The following is a 15,451-nucleotide window of genomic DNA, read 5'->3' as shown; positions in this document are numbered from 1 at the left end:
TTCTTTGGATTACAAATGGAATCCCGAACTTGTTAAAACACACACTTTTATGCTCAAAAGTGCCAAAACATTAACTTTGGTATGCTATTTAACAAAACGGACACCACGATTGCGTCCGGAATGGTTGAAAATGCTAGGAACCAACTTGACTCGGCCAAAAACGGGTCAAAAAATCACTGAGTTGGCCAAAAAACCAATATGACCGAGTTGACTCAGGGAAGGAATATTCTGTCTCTGATAAAGAATATACTGTCACGGGAATATTCTCTTACTGGTAACGGAATATTCTTATTCTGTCAAGAGAATATTCTGTCACTGTTAGATGACGTGTCTGATGACGTGGCTGATGACAAGGCGATGTGGGCCCTCTGTTGATGATGTGGATGATGACTCAGTGCCTACGTGTCAGATGTCGTGGTTGTCTTCTCAGGCGAGAATTCCGGCACTGACTGGTTTTTCCGGCAGATTTTCGGCGAAACTTCGGCGAGCTCTACAGGGCTCGTTTCAACTCCGATTTCGACGATCTTTATATCTCCGGACTCGTATCGACGAGTGGAATCTCCGCAGCTGGTCAAAAGCAAGATCTGAGAACTTTGAAAATTCTGCAACTTTGAACAGAGAGCTGAAAAACATGTTTTTTTCAGTGTTCTAGCTTTCCTAATGCTCTGATACCAATTTGTTGTGCATACTGGACCGAAAGCAAACACAAATAAAACACAAACAAGTAGATTTACGTGGTTCCCCAAAACCGGGTACGTCCACGGAGGCAACAGATTGTATATTATTGGAGGAATGATACAAACACTCAACTCAACCCAGTACAATCCCACAAAACCCAGTGTTTCACTCTTACACTCGTGTTTCTCTCAAATCTACACTCTTTCACTCTAACAGTTGCATTATTTCCTTTTGCACACTTGCACACACTCCTTCACTTGCACTAATTGTCTCCATTTATAGGAGGAAGGAGATCAGAAAGGAGAGCCTTGAAACATGCCACTAATTGTGGCACTAACCACTAATGATGCTTCCACTAAGTAAAGTGGTGGGGTATTGTAATTATCAATAAAATCTAGACAAATCTCCACAGTTTTTAGGGTTTAAAATTGGGAATTTGAAGCTTGAAATGAGAGCTGTTGGTTTCTAACGGCTATATGATGTTGTTTGTTTAGGTTTGGGATTGGGAGGGACGGAGCGTTTTAATTTGAAATGGGAGAGTTGGGCCTTTGGCTTGGATAGATAGAATGAATTGGGCCTTTGGTTTTGGGTTATGTACTGGTGTGGTCTGATTGGTAACAGATTGAAGCCCATTTAGATTTTTTTGTTTTGTTTTTTTATTTCTACTTTAATTACTTATAAATTACTCCCAAGTCTTCTAAATATTATTAGTTTTTTGTAGGTTGTATAATTTTTTTTAATATAATAAAAAATATTCAGGTCGTAGAGAATTACTTGATATTTTTATTAAACTCGATCTAGCAAGTCAACTTTGAATTTTCCTGATCCGACTTCTTACCTAACCCAAGTTTAAAATTAAAGTTCAAGGGCGTCCCATTGTAATATAAAAATGTTTGAGGATGAAATTGAAAAAAAAATAAAATTGAAAAAAAAAACTTTGAAAACAAACTTTTTGCCCGATTTTGATTTAAAATTAAATTATGTTAAAGTTATCCTAATGAGTCTGATTTGATTGAAAATGATAGTTTTGACCATAATCGATCTAAAAATCATTTTTATCCTAGTTAATGTGGTTTGACCTATATTGACTCGGTGGGCTTGATTTTGATTGAAAATGACGGTTTTGACCTGAGACGGCTCAAAACTCATTTTTTATCCTGGTTGACATAGTTTGACCTGGTAAATTTAGTTTTGATTGGAAAATGAAAGTTGATCCGAGAAAAATATATTCTTAAATTTTGAACTTTTTCTTAATTTTTTTATGAATAAAAATAGAAATGAAATGACTTATAAAAAAAATTATAAGAAAATTTTAGAGAATCCAAAATTGAGTTACCACAAATTCTAAGTTGATGCTAAAGCATACTTGGCCTTCATTCCAAAGTTGTTCAAGCTCGCTACAAAGACATTTCAAGTCGAACAAGTTTCCAAGGGAAAACATTTGATTGCAAGGATTTCAAATGGTAATTATACCAGTAGAGAAACCTTAGCTCACTTGAAAGAAAGAGAAGCCTTTATGAAAGGTGAAAGGTGAGTTAACTCGTCAAATCAGCGATCGAGATCATGAGACGAGAACAACTTAATAAAAAACATATTTAATGTTAAAAGACCCGTGATCTAGGTCATCAAATCGAGATAATCTCTTAGAAAGAAAATAAAAAAAAATAACTCGATTCAACCAGTGTTAAAATACCAAAACCCATGACCTTAATTGTAAGACCAAGATATCTCCATAGAAAACAAATCAAAATAAATTAGGAAACTTAATTTCTACTTAACTCAGTGATGAATAATAGAATAAAAAATAATAATTAAAACAAGACAAAAAAAACTATCTGAGTCAACTCGGGTTAACTCGTTAAATACTATTCTTGGGTTATGAGGACGAAATAACACAATAAAAAGTAAACAAAACAAATCATGAAGTTTAATTTCCAATCAACCTAGTATTAAAGGATGAAATACTCATGAAGTCTAATAATTTCCAATCAACTCAATATTAAAGGATGAAATTGAAAAAAAGTTAATAAAAAAGCCTAAGTCAATCGGGTTAACCCGTCAAACTAACGATATGTGTCATGAGAGTGAGATAACTCAATAAAAAAAATTAATATTAAAGGATGAAATTAAAAAAAAAAACATTGATTGAAAAAGAAGCAAAAAAAGAGAAAAAAAAGAAGCAAATCATTATTCCAATGAATAGTGTTTTGTAAGGAGGGGTATAGTAAAAACATCTTCTCCTTTAGTTTATAGTTAATACTAGATAATTTCCCACGCTACAATGCTGGTTAGATCAAAATTAGAAAATCGAGTTCCCAATCAACCCAATCTTAAAGAAGAAAATTGTAAAAAAGAAAAACAATTAACAAAAAACATGAAAAAAACAACTCGAGTTAACCAACCAAACCTGTAACCCGAGTTATGAGGTCGAGATATCTTCATAGAAAGCAAACCAAAATGAATCATGAAGCCTAATTTCCAATTAACCCAATATTATTGGATGAAATTGAAAAAAAAATGCATTTAAAAAGAACACAAAAAAACTCGAGACAACCGAGCTAACCATCAACCTGGGTCATGAGACCTTGGTAACCCTATAGAAAAAAAATTTACAAAACACAATTCTCAATCAACCTAATGTTGAAGAATTAAATTGAAAAAAATATCCCGAGTCAACCCAAGTTAACTTGCCAAACTCATATTATGAGACCAAGATAAATATATATAAAAAAATAAAATAAAAATATGAAGTCAAATTCTCAATTAACTCAAATATTGAATGATGAAAATAAAAAAAAATTCAATTAAAAAAGAACAAAAAAAAACTTGAGCCAACTTTCTCATTTTCAAGTGTTGAAAGATGAAGTTGAAAAAAAATTAAAAAAAAAAACAAAAAATAATTCGAGTTAACCTACCAAACTCATTTGCCTTTTACGAGGACCTTAGAACCCCCCTTAAATGATATCATTTATACCAATTGATAATAATAATTATTTTGTTCGGGACCTAGTTAAGAATCATGATAAAGTAGGAGGATAAATATATCCAATTGATAATTATTATTACTATTTTCTTCTATTTCATATTGTTGAACTTTTATCGGGGAAATCGTCGGTGGGCTGCAGACTTTTCATGTGCAGAATACTATCTTCATCTTTGAAGCTATAAAAAGTTTGCTGACCTGTAAGGAGTCGTGCTGATGCTCAGTGGAACCTCAGATTTTGGAGATTGGAATCCTCAAATTCTCAAGTGAAGACACAGAAGCTACTCTCGCTGTCCCTCAACTAGACCAACATATGCTCATGGCACTTAGCAGTGTCGGCACTCAGCAAGTTTGTCTCTAAATTATCACTCTTATTTTTGTTTTTTTTTAATCAAATATTCATTAATATTTTACAAGCTTTCGTTGCATGTCAAGCAATGAACAATGTATACTGCACAAATAAATTTTACCCTTTTAAATTCGTACGGTGAAAACATAAATTATGGTATTAAACTTGAAATGGGGTGGATCAGGATGAGACCGGATGATGACCATCCAGTTGACTAAGGATGAACAAACAAACTGATTGCTTGCAGCCAAGAACATTCACCTCTGTGATGTCCATTAGACTTGCTCTTTGGGTCTCCTTTTGCTGGCTAGCTATTCAATATTTTATGATCGTCTCTCATGATCTCTTCAATATTGCCACCTGTGGGCCGTGACTTTCCTGCAGAAGCCGAGCTTTTGGCACTTCCGTTCCCGATGCCTTCTAGCGCTGTGAGTTGTGATTCAGAAAGTTAGATTGGACGTGGCTTTTCTTGCCGACTTTCCTTTGAAAATTAAGACATTTTTTTTATAAAAAAATAAAATTGGAAACTATATGATAATGACAATTTTAATATAACTAGAAAAATAAATTCATAATCATCGAGACAGGTTATTAATGGTGGTTGATGTAAACCACATGGGTTGTTCAAAAATGACAGGTGGATTTGTTTTATGGTAGTATGTAGTTTTTTTTAATATTTTTTATTTAAAAATATATTAAGATAATATTTTTTATTTTTTAAAAAAATATTTTTAATATTAACATATAAAACGACCTACAATATATAAAAAATTAATTTTAAATAAAAAACTAATTTTTTAAAAAATATTATTTGTAACGTACGTATTCTCAAAGCTTTTTAATATACTATTTAATTGACAAAGTAAAACTGGTGTGATTTTTTAGTGTCAATGCAAATATTTTATTTTTTTATCAAATAGAAAAAATATCTTTGCAGGTAAAAGCTGTTATAATAAAATAAAATAAAATAATTACATATGAGATAGGTAATATACTAATCCAGTTTATTTTATTAAGAAATAAAATTTTACTTGCGAAGAAATGGATTGAATGTTCTGTAGCAATTGTCAATATTTTTGTCAACCTTTCTCCAACCACCATGACTTTTGTCATTGTAGTAGTTGGTTCTGCACATGGGTTGCTGCCAATGCTTCTCCATTCACCTATAAAGAGAGTGCAAGAGAGTGCAGTGTGTGTAGTGAAGTGCAGAGAGAAGAAGACAGTGCAACTTTGAGAGAGAGTGCAAGTGTAGATTTGAGAGAAACACCGAGTGAAGAGTGAAACACTGGGTTTTGTGGGATTGTACTGGGTTGAGTTGAGTGTTTGTATCATTCCTCCATTAATATACAATCTGCTGCCTCCGTGGACGTACCCGGTTTTGGGGAACCACGTAAATTTGCTTGTTTTGTGTTATTTTTGTGTTTGCTTTCGATCCAGTATGCACAACAAATTGGTATCAGAGCATTAGGGAAGCTTAAACACTGAAAAAACACGTTTTTCAGCTCTCTGTTCAAAGTTGCAGAATTTTCAAAGTTCTCGGATCTTGCTTTTGACCAGCTGCGGAGATTCCTCTCGTCGACACGAGTCCGGCGATATAAAGATCGTCGAAATCGGAGTTGAAACGAGCCCTGTAGAGCTCGCCGAAGTTTCGCCGGAAAACTGCCGGAAAAACCAGTCAGTGCCGGAATTCTCGCCTGAGAAGACAGCCACGTCATCCGACACGTAGGCGCTGAGTCATCATCCACGTCATCAACAGAGGGTCCACATCACCCTGTCATCAGCCACGTCATCCAACAGTGACAGAATATTCTCTTGACAGAATAAGAATATTCCGTTAACAGTAAGAGAATATTCCTGTGACAGAATATTCTTTATCAGAGACAGAATATTCCTTTCCTGAGTCAACTCGGTCAGATTGGTTTTTTGGCCAACTCAGTGATTTTTTGACCCGTTTTTGGCCGAGTCAAGTTGGTTCCTAGCATTTTCAACCATTCCGGACGCAACCGTGGTGTCCGTTTTGTTAAACAGCATACCGAAGTTACTGTTTTGGCACTTTTGAGCATAAAAGTGTGTGTTTTAACAAGTTCAGGATTCCATTTGTAATCCAAAGACGTCCTAATGGCTGATATTCCAGAAGAAAAATCAGTGGGGAATGCTAGTATACCTCCACAATACATCCCGGTATCGAATACCAAATTTGAGGTGGAGAAGTTTGATGGGAAAGGTAATTTTGGCATGTGGAAATGTGAAGTCATGGATATGCTTGTCCAAATGAATTTAGATTTCACTCTAGAAGATAAACCAGAGGATCTGGATGATAAAAGCTGGGAAAGGATAAATCGGTTGGCTTGCAGTTCCATCCGACTTTGTCTTGTAAAGGATCAGAAGTACGCCTTTTCAGAACAAAACTCTGCAAAGGAATTATGGCAAGCACTGGAGGACAAGTTTATGAAGAAGAGTATAGAGAATCGTCTCTACTTGAAGAAAAGGATCTTTCGGTTTCAGCATAAGAAAGGTACTTCTATGAATGAGCATCTGAATGATTTCAATAAAATGATAGCTGATTTGAAGAATTTAGATGTGGAAATTGATGATGAAGATAAAGCTCTACTGTTATTAAATTCACTGCCTGACACATATGAACATCTTGTCACCACTTTACTGTATGGTAAAGAAAAGATTAAATTCATTGATGTGTCAAATGCTTTGGTGAACAATGAGTACCGGAAGAAGGACCAGATTGTTCACAAGGAGTCAACGTCAGAAGCATTGACAGTTAGAGGCAGAACAAACCCCAGAAGATTTCGAGGGCGAGGGAGATCTCGCTCAAAATCCAGAGGAGAATCATCAAACAGACGATATCTTGCAAAAGATGAGTGTGCCTTTTGTCACAAAAAAGGGCACTGGAAGAAAGATTGTCCAATTAAGGGCAACAAGGAAAAAGATGAACCAACTGTGAACGTTGCACGAGATGAGGATGAACGAGACTCTGCATTCATGGTCTCATCACCAGAAAACCATTATGGTGAATGGATTCTTGATTCTGCATGTTCCTATCACATGTGCCCTAACAAGCACTTATTCTCGAGACTCGAGGAGTTCGATGGAGGAGTTGTGTTGATGGGTAATGATGATGTTAGTGAGATCAAAGGGATTGGGACTATCCATCTGAAGATGCATAATGGGGTAGTCAAGACACTAACAGATGTACGGTATGTACCTGATTTGAAGAAAAATCTCTTCTCACTTGGAGTCCTAGAATCCAGTGGTTATAAGATTATCATGCATGGTGGAGTCTTAAGAGCAATTCGTGGTGCATTAGTTGTCTTAAGAGGTACGAGGAAAGGAAACTTATATTTCCTGGATGGATCTACAGTTACTGGTACAGCAGCTGTCTCCAAAAGCATAGAAGATGATGAAGCAGATAATTCCAGACTTTGGCACATGCGTTTAGGGCATGCTGGTGAAAAGGCTTTGCAAGGATTAGTCAAGCAAGGTCTATTAAAAGGCGCCAAGACTGGGAAGCATGGGTTCTGCGAGCATTGTGTTCTTGGAAAACAAACAAGGGTCAAGTTTGGCACTGCGGTACACAACACAAAAGGGATCCTAGATTATGTTCACACAGACGTATGGGGACCTTCAAAGAATGAATCTATTGGAGGTAATCGTTGGTTTGTTACTTTTATTGATGATTTCTCAAGACGAGTATGGGTGTACATGATGAAACACAAGGATGAGGTCCTTGATATCTTTCTGAAATGGAAGAAAATGGTGGAGACTCAAACTGGAAGGAGAGTTAAGACTCTTCGGTCAGATAATGGTGGCGAGTACACTTCAGATCCTTTCTTTGAAGTTTGTCAGAATGAAGGGATCAAGCGACATTTTACTGTTCGCAAAACACCACAGCAGAATGGAGTAGCAGAACGCATGAACCGCACATTGGTGGAGAAAGTCCGATGTATGTTATCACATTCAGGACTAAGCAAAGTGTTCTGGGGCGAGGCATTAAACTATGCTCGTCATATTGTTAACCGGTTACCTTCAGCAGCATTAAATGGAAGAACCCCCTTGGAGGTATGGTCAGGCTCTCCTGCAAATGATTATGACTCTATGCGTATATTTGGTTGCTCAGCATATTATCATGTTACTGAGTCCAAGCTAGATCCTAGAGCCAAGAAAGCTATATTTTTGGGCTTTAGTGGAGGAGTAAAAGGCTACAGACTCTGGTGTTCTGAATCAAAGAAAGTGATTTTGAGTAGAGATGTCACTTTTGATGAGTCTGGCATGTTACAACAAGAGAAATCACAGGAGAAGGAACAACAGTCTGGTGATGCACAACAGGTGGAGTTGGAGACTTCAGTCATCCCTATAAAGACTGTTCAGACAATCCCTATTGAAGGAGATCCAGATGAAAGTTCAGATGAAGAGGATGTAACAACTCCAGCAACCACACAACAAGAATCCATTGCAACGAGTAAACCGAAAAGAGTTATTAAGAAACCTGCTCGGTATTGTAACATGGTGGCTTATGCACTTCCGGTGATTGATGATGGAATCCCCTACACCTACAAAGAAGCAGTACAGAGTGTAGAAAGTGCAAAATGGAAAGAGGCAATGGATGAAGAGATGAAATCTCTCCACAAGAATCAGACTTGGGATTTGGTACAACTCCCTAAAGGAAAGAAGACAATTGGTTGCAAGTGGGTATATGCTAAGAAGGAAGGTAATCCTGGAAAAGACAACATTCGATTCAAAGCAAGATTGGTAGCAAAAGGCTATGCTCAGAAGGAGGGGATAGATTATAATGAGGTATTCTCTCCAGTTGTTAAGCATTCATCAATCCGTATTCTGTTAGCCTTGGTTGCACAGTTTGATTTGGAGTTAGCCCAACTTGATGTGAAAACTGCCTTCCTACATGGAGATTTGGAAGAGGAAATTTACATGTCTCAGCCAGATGGTTTCAAAGTCACTGGGAAAGAGAATTGGGCTTGTAAATTGAAGAAGTCATTGTATGGATTGAAACAATCTCCTCGCCAGTGGTATAAGCGATTTGATAAGTTCATGGCAGAACATGGATACACACGGAGTCAGTTTGATCACTGTGTATATTTTCGCAAACTTCTTGATGGTTCTTTCATCTATTTGCTCTTATATGTGGATGATATGTTGATCGCATCGAAGAGCAAGGTGGAGATTGATAGACTGAAAGCTCAACTGAGAACTGAGTTTGAAATGAAGGACCTTGGAGAAGCTAAGAAGATTCTTGGCATGGAGATTCAGAGAGACAGAAGAAAAGGCACAGTCTGTTTGACACAGACCCAATACTTGAAGAAAATTCTACAGAGATTTGGGGTAGACGGTAAGACCAAGCCTGTAAGCACACCTTTAGCTCCTCATTTTAAGCTAAGTGCTTCAATGTCTCCACACACAGAGGAAGAGCGCAAACAGATGGCTCAAATTCCTTATGCAAATGCAGTTGGTGCATTAATGTATGCAATGGTTTGTACAAGACCAGATATTTCACATGCTGTCAGTATGGTGAGCAGATATATGCATGATCCGGGAAAGGGTCACTGGCAGGCAGTTAAGTGGATTCTACGGTACATTCATGGCACAACTGATATTGGTTTGAAGTTTGAGAGGGATGATAGACTCGGACAAAATTTAGTTGGTTATGTGGACTCAGACTATGCTGGTGACTTAGACAAGCGTCGTTCCACAACAGGCTATGTGTTTACACTTGCTAAAGGGCCTGTAAGTTGGAGGTCAACGTTACAATCAACAGTAGCTTTGTCAACAACTGAGGCAGAGTACATGGCAGTAACGGAAGCTTTCAAGGAAGCTATTTGGTTACATGGGTTGATTGAAGATTTGGGAATTGTTCAAGAGCACGTGGATGTCCATTGTGATAGTCAAAGTGCTATTTGTCTTGCAAAGAATCAGGTTCATCATTCCCGCACCAAGCACATCGATGTTCGATTTCATTTTGTTCGAGAAATTGTGGATGAAGGGGATATTCTGCTACAGAAGATTGGTACCGCAGATAATCCAGCTGACATGCTCACAAAATGTGTCTCAGGGATCAAGTTCCAACATTGTTTGGACTTGGTCAACATCTCTCGGTGTTGAGCACCTTCAGGGTGCAGCGCCATATGGCGCGTTAGAGGCAGCATTGATTGATCACGAGGATTGCATGGAAAAATCTTGCCAAGGTGGAGATTTGTAGCAATTGTCAATATTTTTGTCAACCTTTCTCCAACCACCATGACTTTTGTCATTGTAGTAGTTGGTTCTGCACATGGGTTGCTGCCAATGCTTCTCCATTCACCTATAAAGAGAGTGCAAGAGAGTGCAGTGTGTGTAGTGAAGTGCAGAGAGAAGAAGACAGTGCAACTTTGAGAGAGAGTGCAAGTGTAGATTTGAGAGAAACACCGAGTGAAGAGTGAAACACTGGGTTTTGTGGGATTGTACTGGGTTGAGTTGAGTGTTTGTATCATTCCTCCATTAATATACAATCTGCTGCCTCCGTGGACGTACCCGGTTTTGGGGAACCACGTAAATTTGCTTGTTTTGTGTTATTTTTGTGTTTGCTTTCGATCCAGTATGCACAACATGTTCATCACACGATAATATCTGATAATTCTTTTTTTAAAAAAAATTATATTCCGACAAGTATTTCAAGACAATAACTTATTTATCATCCTATAAAAGCCCAGAAAACTTGGTAAATAGAAAACTTTTCATCTCTAATTCATAAGACTATTTGGTTTCATGTTTGATGCAATCCAATTGATCAGTTGTTTCATATTTGTATGGAAAAAGAAGAGGAGAAGACGAGTTACCAGTGTCAACGAGCGAAACCATGCATCCATAGCATTAAGTTGCCCTTTCAAATACAAGATGATGAAGAGTTTGTCAAGCATTTTCCATCAATTTTAGGGTATGGTTGCTCAGGCTCGTTGACAAACAGTGGATGGACTCCACACCCAACCACCACATCAGTAGCTCCCCACGGTGATTTGAATTGAAATGAGGCCTCCTTGAAAAAGCACTTAGAGTGGACACTCCAAATGAACACATGCTCCCTTTCCCATAAACTCCTCACCTTTTTTTCATATATTTCGTAGTAGTAGGAACTGAGATCAATCTGGGTTCCATCTTTGGTTATCAAATGGCATTCACATTTAATATTAACAGGACGCCTTTCCCCGCTTTGGCCAAATGAAACAACAGCGCATAAAGTGAAGCGACGATGCCAATGAGCTGGTTGCTGGATTTTTACTGACGATCCTTCTCTATTTTTATAACTGAACCACTCCGGGACTTCCGACCCAGGAATACACAACCAGACTTCTTTTAATGGTTTACCATGATATTCCTGCACCGAAGAGAGTGAGAATGTGAGATACATATAAAAAATTATCGTGATTTTTTTCTTTAAAGAAATCAAGATCGAGGGAGGAAGAATTCACCTGATAAAACAATGATGTTGCCATGCGTCGAATTCGTAAATGGGCAGCACCCATAATTCTAGTGTGTGAATTCTGATCCAGTTGGAGGCATTCAGAGAAATTGAATTCCTGAGAAACAGCTTTATATTCTCTATCACCTTGCATGAATATACTTGCTACAGATTTTAGAGAGATGCAACCTGATGCGATTAAAACTTGTAGAGTTGATGGAAGCTCTGGTAAACATTGAAGCCGCTTGCAATCATCTAAATAGAGTTTACTTAGCTTAGTAAGTTGCTTGATACTTGCAGGTATCCTCTCAAAATCAATCTGAGATAATCTTAATTGTGTTAGCGACACCAAAGAGCCTAATCTCTCTGGAGTTTTTAACACACGAGAATTTCCCAAATTTAAAAATTCATGGCAGCCCAATTTATAGGTGGATGATGCAATTTCTTCTACTTTCTGGAATCCACTCAACATATAACAATGCTGTTTGTCAAGTCCTTTAAATTCAAGATCAATGATGTTGTTTGGAAGACTTGCTAGTTTTAAGCAACCACTGAGATCGAGCGTAGTAAGACGTTTCAACTCGCCAATGCTGTCTGGTAGACTTTTTAGTCCTGAGCAACCAATAAGGTGAAGCGCATAAAGCCATTTCAACGCGCCAATGCTGTCGGGTAGACTTGCTAGTTTTAAGCAACCACTAAGATTAAGCATAGTAAGACATCTCAACCCGCCAATGCTGTCTGGTAGACTTTCTAGTCCTGAGCAACCATTAAGATTAAGGGATTTAAGAGATTTCAACTCGACAATTTTGTCTGGTAGACTTGCTAGTCCTGAGCAATCATGAAGATTAAGCCATTCAAGAGATTTCAACTCGCCAATTCTGTCTGGTAGACTTGCTAGTCCTGAGCAACCATTAAGATTAAGCGATTTAAGATATTTCAACTCGTCAATTCTATCTGGTGGACTTGCTAGTCTTGAGCAACTACTAAGATGAAGCAATTTAAGAGATTTCAACTCGCTAATGCTGTTTGGTAGACTTGCTAGTCTTGAGAAACCACAAAGATTAAGCACAATAAGATAATTCAACCTATCAATGTTGTTTGGTAGACTTGCTAGTCCTGAGCAACCACTAAGATGAAGTGTATCAAGACATTTCAACTTGTCAATGCTGTCTGGTAGACTTGCTAATCCTGAGCAACCAGTAAGGTGAAGCTTAGCAAGGCATTTCAACCCTCCAATATTGTCGGGTAGACTTGCTAGTCTTGAGCAACCACTAAGATCAAGCTGGTAAAGAAATTTCAATGCGCCAATGTTGTTGGGTAGACTTGCTAGTCTTGAGCAACCACTAAGATGAAGCGTATCAAGACATTTCAACCTGTCAATGTTGTCTGGTAGACTTGCTAGTCCTGAGCAACCAGTAAGGTGAAGCTTAGCAAGACATTTCAACACACCAATGTTGTCAGGTAGACTTGCTAGTCCTGAGCAACCACTAAGATTAAGCGATGTAAGAGATTTTAACTCGCCAATGTTGTTTGGTAAACTTGCTAGTCCTGAGCAACCATGAAGTTTAAGCAATTTAAGAGATTTCAATGCGCCAATGTTGTTGGGTAGAGTTGCTAGTACTAAGCAACCACTAAGATTAAGCGATTTAAGAAATTTGAATGCGTCAATGCTCTCTAGTAGACTTGCTAGTCTTGAACAATCACTAAGATCAAGCTGGTCAAGAGATTTCAACATGCCAATGCTATTTGGTAGACTTGCTAGTCTTGAGAAACCACTAAGATTAAGCGATTTAAGATCTTTCAACGCGCCAATACTGTCTGGTAGACTTGCTAGTCTTGAGCAACCACTAAGATTAAGTTGGTCAAGAGATTTCAACATGCCAATGCTATTTGGTAGACTTGTTAGTCTTGAGAAACCACTAAGATTAAGCGATTTAAGAGATTTCAACGCGCCAATACTGTCTGGTAGACTTGCTAGTCTTGAGCAACCACTAAGATCAAGCTGGTCAAGAGATTTCAACACACTAATGTTATTTGGTAAACTTGCTAGTCTTGAGCAATCACTAAGATTAAGCGATTTTAGAGATTTTAACGCGTCAATGTTGTTCGGTAGACTTGTTAGTCTTGAGCAACCACTAAGATCAAGCTTAGCAAGACATTTCAACTGCTCAAGTGGCTGTAAATAAAAAAAGAGGCAATGTAAGAAGAGATAAATGTTATGAATAATTTCAAAAATGTCCTATATTTGATAAAGAAGGATGATAAAGCATACCTGGCCTTCATTCCAAAGTTGTTCAAGCTGGCTACAAGGCATTTCAAGTTGAACAAGTTTCTCAGGGAAAAAAATTGATGGAAAGGAGATCAAAGGGTAATTATACCAGTAGAGAAACCTTAGCTCACTTGAAAGAAAGTGAAGCCCTCGTGGAAGGTGGATTCCGACCCTCTTTCGATTCATAATTTGCTCCTTTGAGGGATCCTTTAAGAAAGGTGGGTAGTAGATTTTGAGCAATCTTAAATTATACATCCCTTCAAATGCTGTAGGACTTAATGTCAATTCTTTAGTTGCATCCAAGATGAGGGATATGCTTTCCACATTTGATCCAGTCCCCTATTTAACAAAAGCAAAGTGTAAATCAGTATATATATAACAAATAAAGAAGAAGAAGAAGAAACTGGCCTTGATATTTATTTTTGTCCAAGTCTACATCTCTTAGCTATAAACAAGAAAGTCAAGAAACAGTCAATTAAATCACTTGGAAACGTTACCTGAGTTGTTAATACACGATAGAGATCATCAGCCTCCCACAACCTGCTACGTTCTCTAGGGTCAACGTTTTCTTGGAGGACAATTTTTTTCCCTAGTTTTAGGAGCACATCATGCATCTTGATCTTGTCTTGAACAATTTTTATGAGACACATATCGGCGAGACGATCTATCCCACTTCTTTCTTCAAGATCTAGTGTTTGTTGGAGAAAATCCTTCTTGCACCGTCCAAAGAAACATGCTATATCAAGAAATATTTTCTTTTCTGTCTGATCTAATTCATGATAGCACATTTCCAAATGTTTCTTAATGTCCTCGCCACCATTTGTTCTTAGCTGTGCCACCTTACTTTCCCAGTATTCAACACTCCTTTTATTGTATAGATTGCCACCTAAAACCTCGAGAACTAATGGAATGCCCTTAACACAGCTTACCACAGTTTTTGAAAGCCCAGTATATCCTTCTATGGGACGATCTTGTTTAAAAGCATGTAAGCTGAAGAGTCGAAGTGCTTCGTCTTCATCTAAAATTTTAACCTCGTAAATTTTGTCTTCATCACATGCATTTTCAAGAACTCGCCTATCTCTACTTGTCACAATGATTCTACTTCCTTGGCCAAACAAACCATCCTCTCCTACTAAATATTTTAAATCTTGTGGATCATTGACATCATCAAGAACTATGAGGACTTTTTTTCTTTGAAGCGTTCGCTTAATGGCTGAGGGTAGCACTTTTCCGTGTATTTTGAGATCATTCTTCCCTAATACCATGCCAAGAATTTCCTGCCGTACATGATCTACTCCATGCTTCTGTGATTCTTCCCTGACATTTTGGAAAAAGCAATGGCGTTCAAATTTGCTACGGTTTCGATGATACACAGTTTCAGCCGTTGTGGACTTACCTATACCACCCATCCCCCAGATTCCCACAATGAGAACACCGGTTGATCCAAAGGATAGTAATGATTCGATGTCTTCAACGCGTGATGCCATTCCAACAAGGTGTTTTGAATCAAATGAGGGTGACAGCTCATGGTTCAATTTCTTTTGAATGTCGGAAACGATTTCCTGAATTAGCTTGGTCTCATCCCTGCAGTGCATATAAAATAAAGAACAAAGGCTAAGACCTAAGAAATTTTATCATAACATCAAACACAATATTGATTCTCGAACAAAATGGTTTAAATAAGTTGGGGTTTAATATGCTGTAACTAAA

At 37.6% G+C, this 15,451-nt stretch overlaps 1 protein-coding gene across 4 annotated transcripts in view; it reads right to left on the bottom strand.

The window, feature by feature from the left end:
* Nucleotides 1–15,451, bottom strand: part of LOC133695299 (disease resistance-like protein DSC1) — a 43,988-nt gene that overhangs the window by 26,985 nt on the left and 1,552 nt on the right. For 2 of the 4 annotated variants that reach the window (XM_062117224.1, XM_062117223.1), the window contains 5 exons: nucleotides 14,239–15,325; nucleotides 13,745–14,080; nucleotides 11,483–13,648; nucleotides 10,853–11,388; nucleotides 4,012–4,436 (listed from right to left, as the gene is read on the bottom strand). In XM_062117224.1, coding sequence (XP_061973208.1) covers nucleotides 10,900–11,388; nucleotides 11,483–13,648; nucleotides 13,745–14,080; nucleotides 14,239–15,325 — 4,078 coding nt within the window. In that variant the 3' untranslated portion in view covers nucleotides 4,012–4,436; nucleotides 10,853–10,899. Of the gene's footprint in view, nucleotides 1–4,011; nucleotides 4,437–10,852; nucleotides 11,389–11,482; nucleotides 13,649–13,744; nucleotides 14,081–14,238; nucleotides 15,326–15,451 lie in introns of those variants that run through there. The other 2 variants (XM_062117225.1, XM_062117226.1) reach the window with 1 other exon arrangement.

Source organism: Populus nigra, chromosome 5 (assembly GCF_951802175.1).
Source record: "Populus nigra chromosome 5, ddPopNigr1.1, whole genome shotgun sequence".
Classification (NCBI taxonomy): domain Eukaryota; kingdom Viridiplantae; phylum Streptophyta; class Magnoliopsida; order Malpighiales; family Salicaceae; genus Populus; species Populus nigra.
This window is presented reverse-complemented; position numbering and strand designations above follow the sequence as displayed.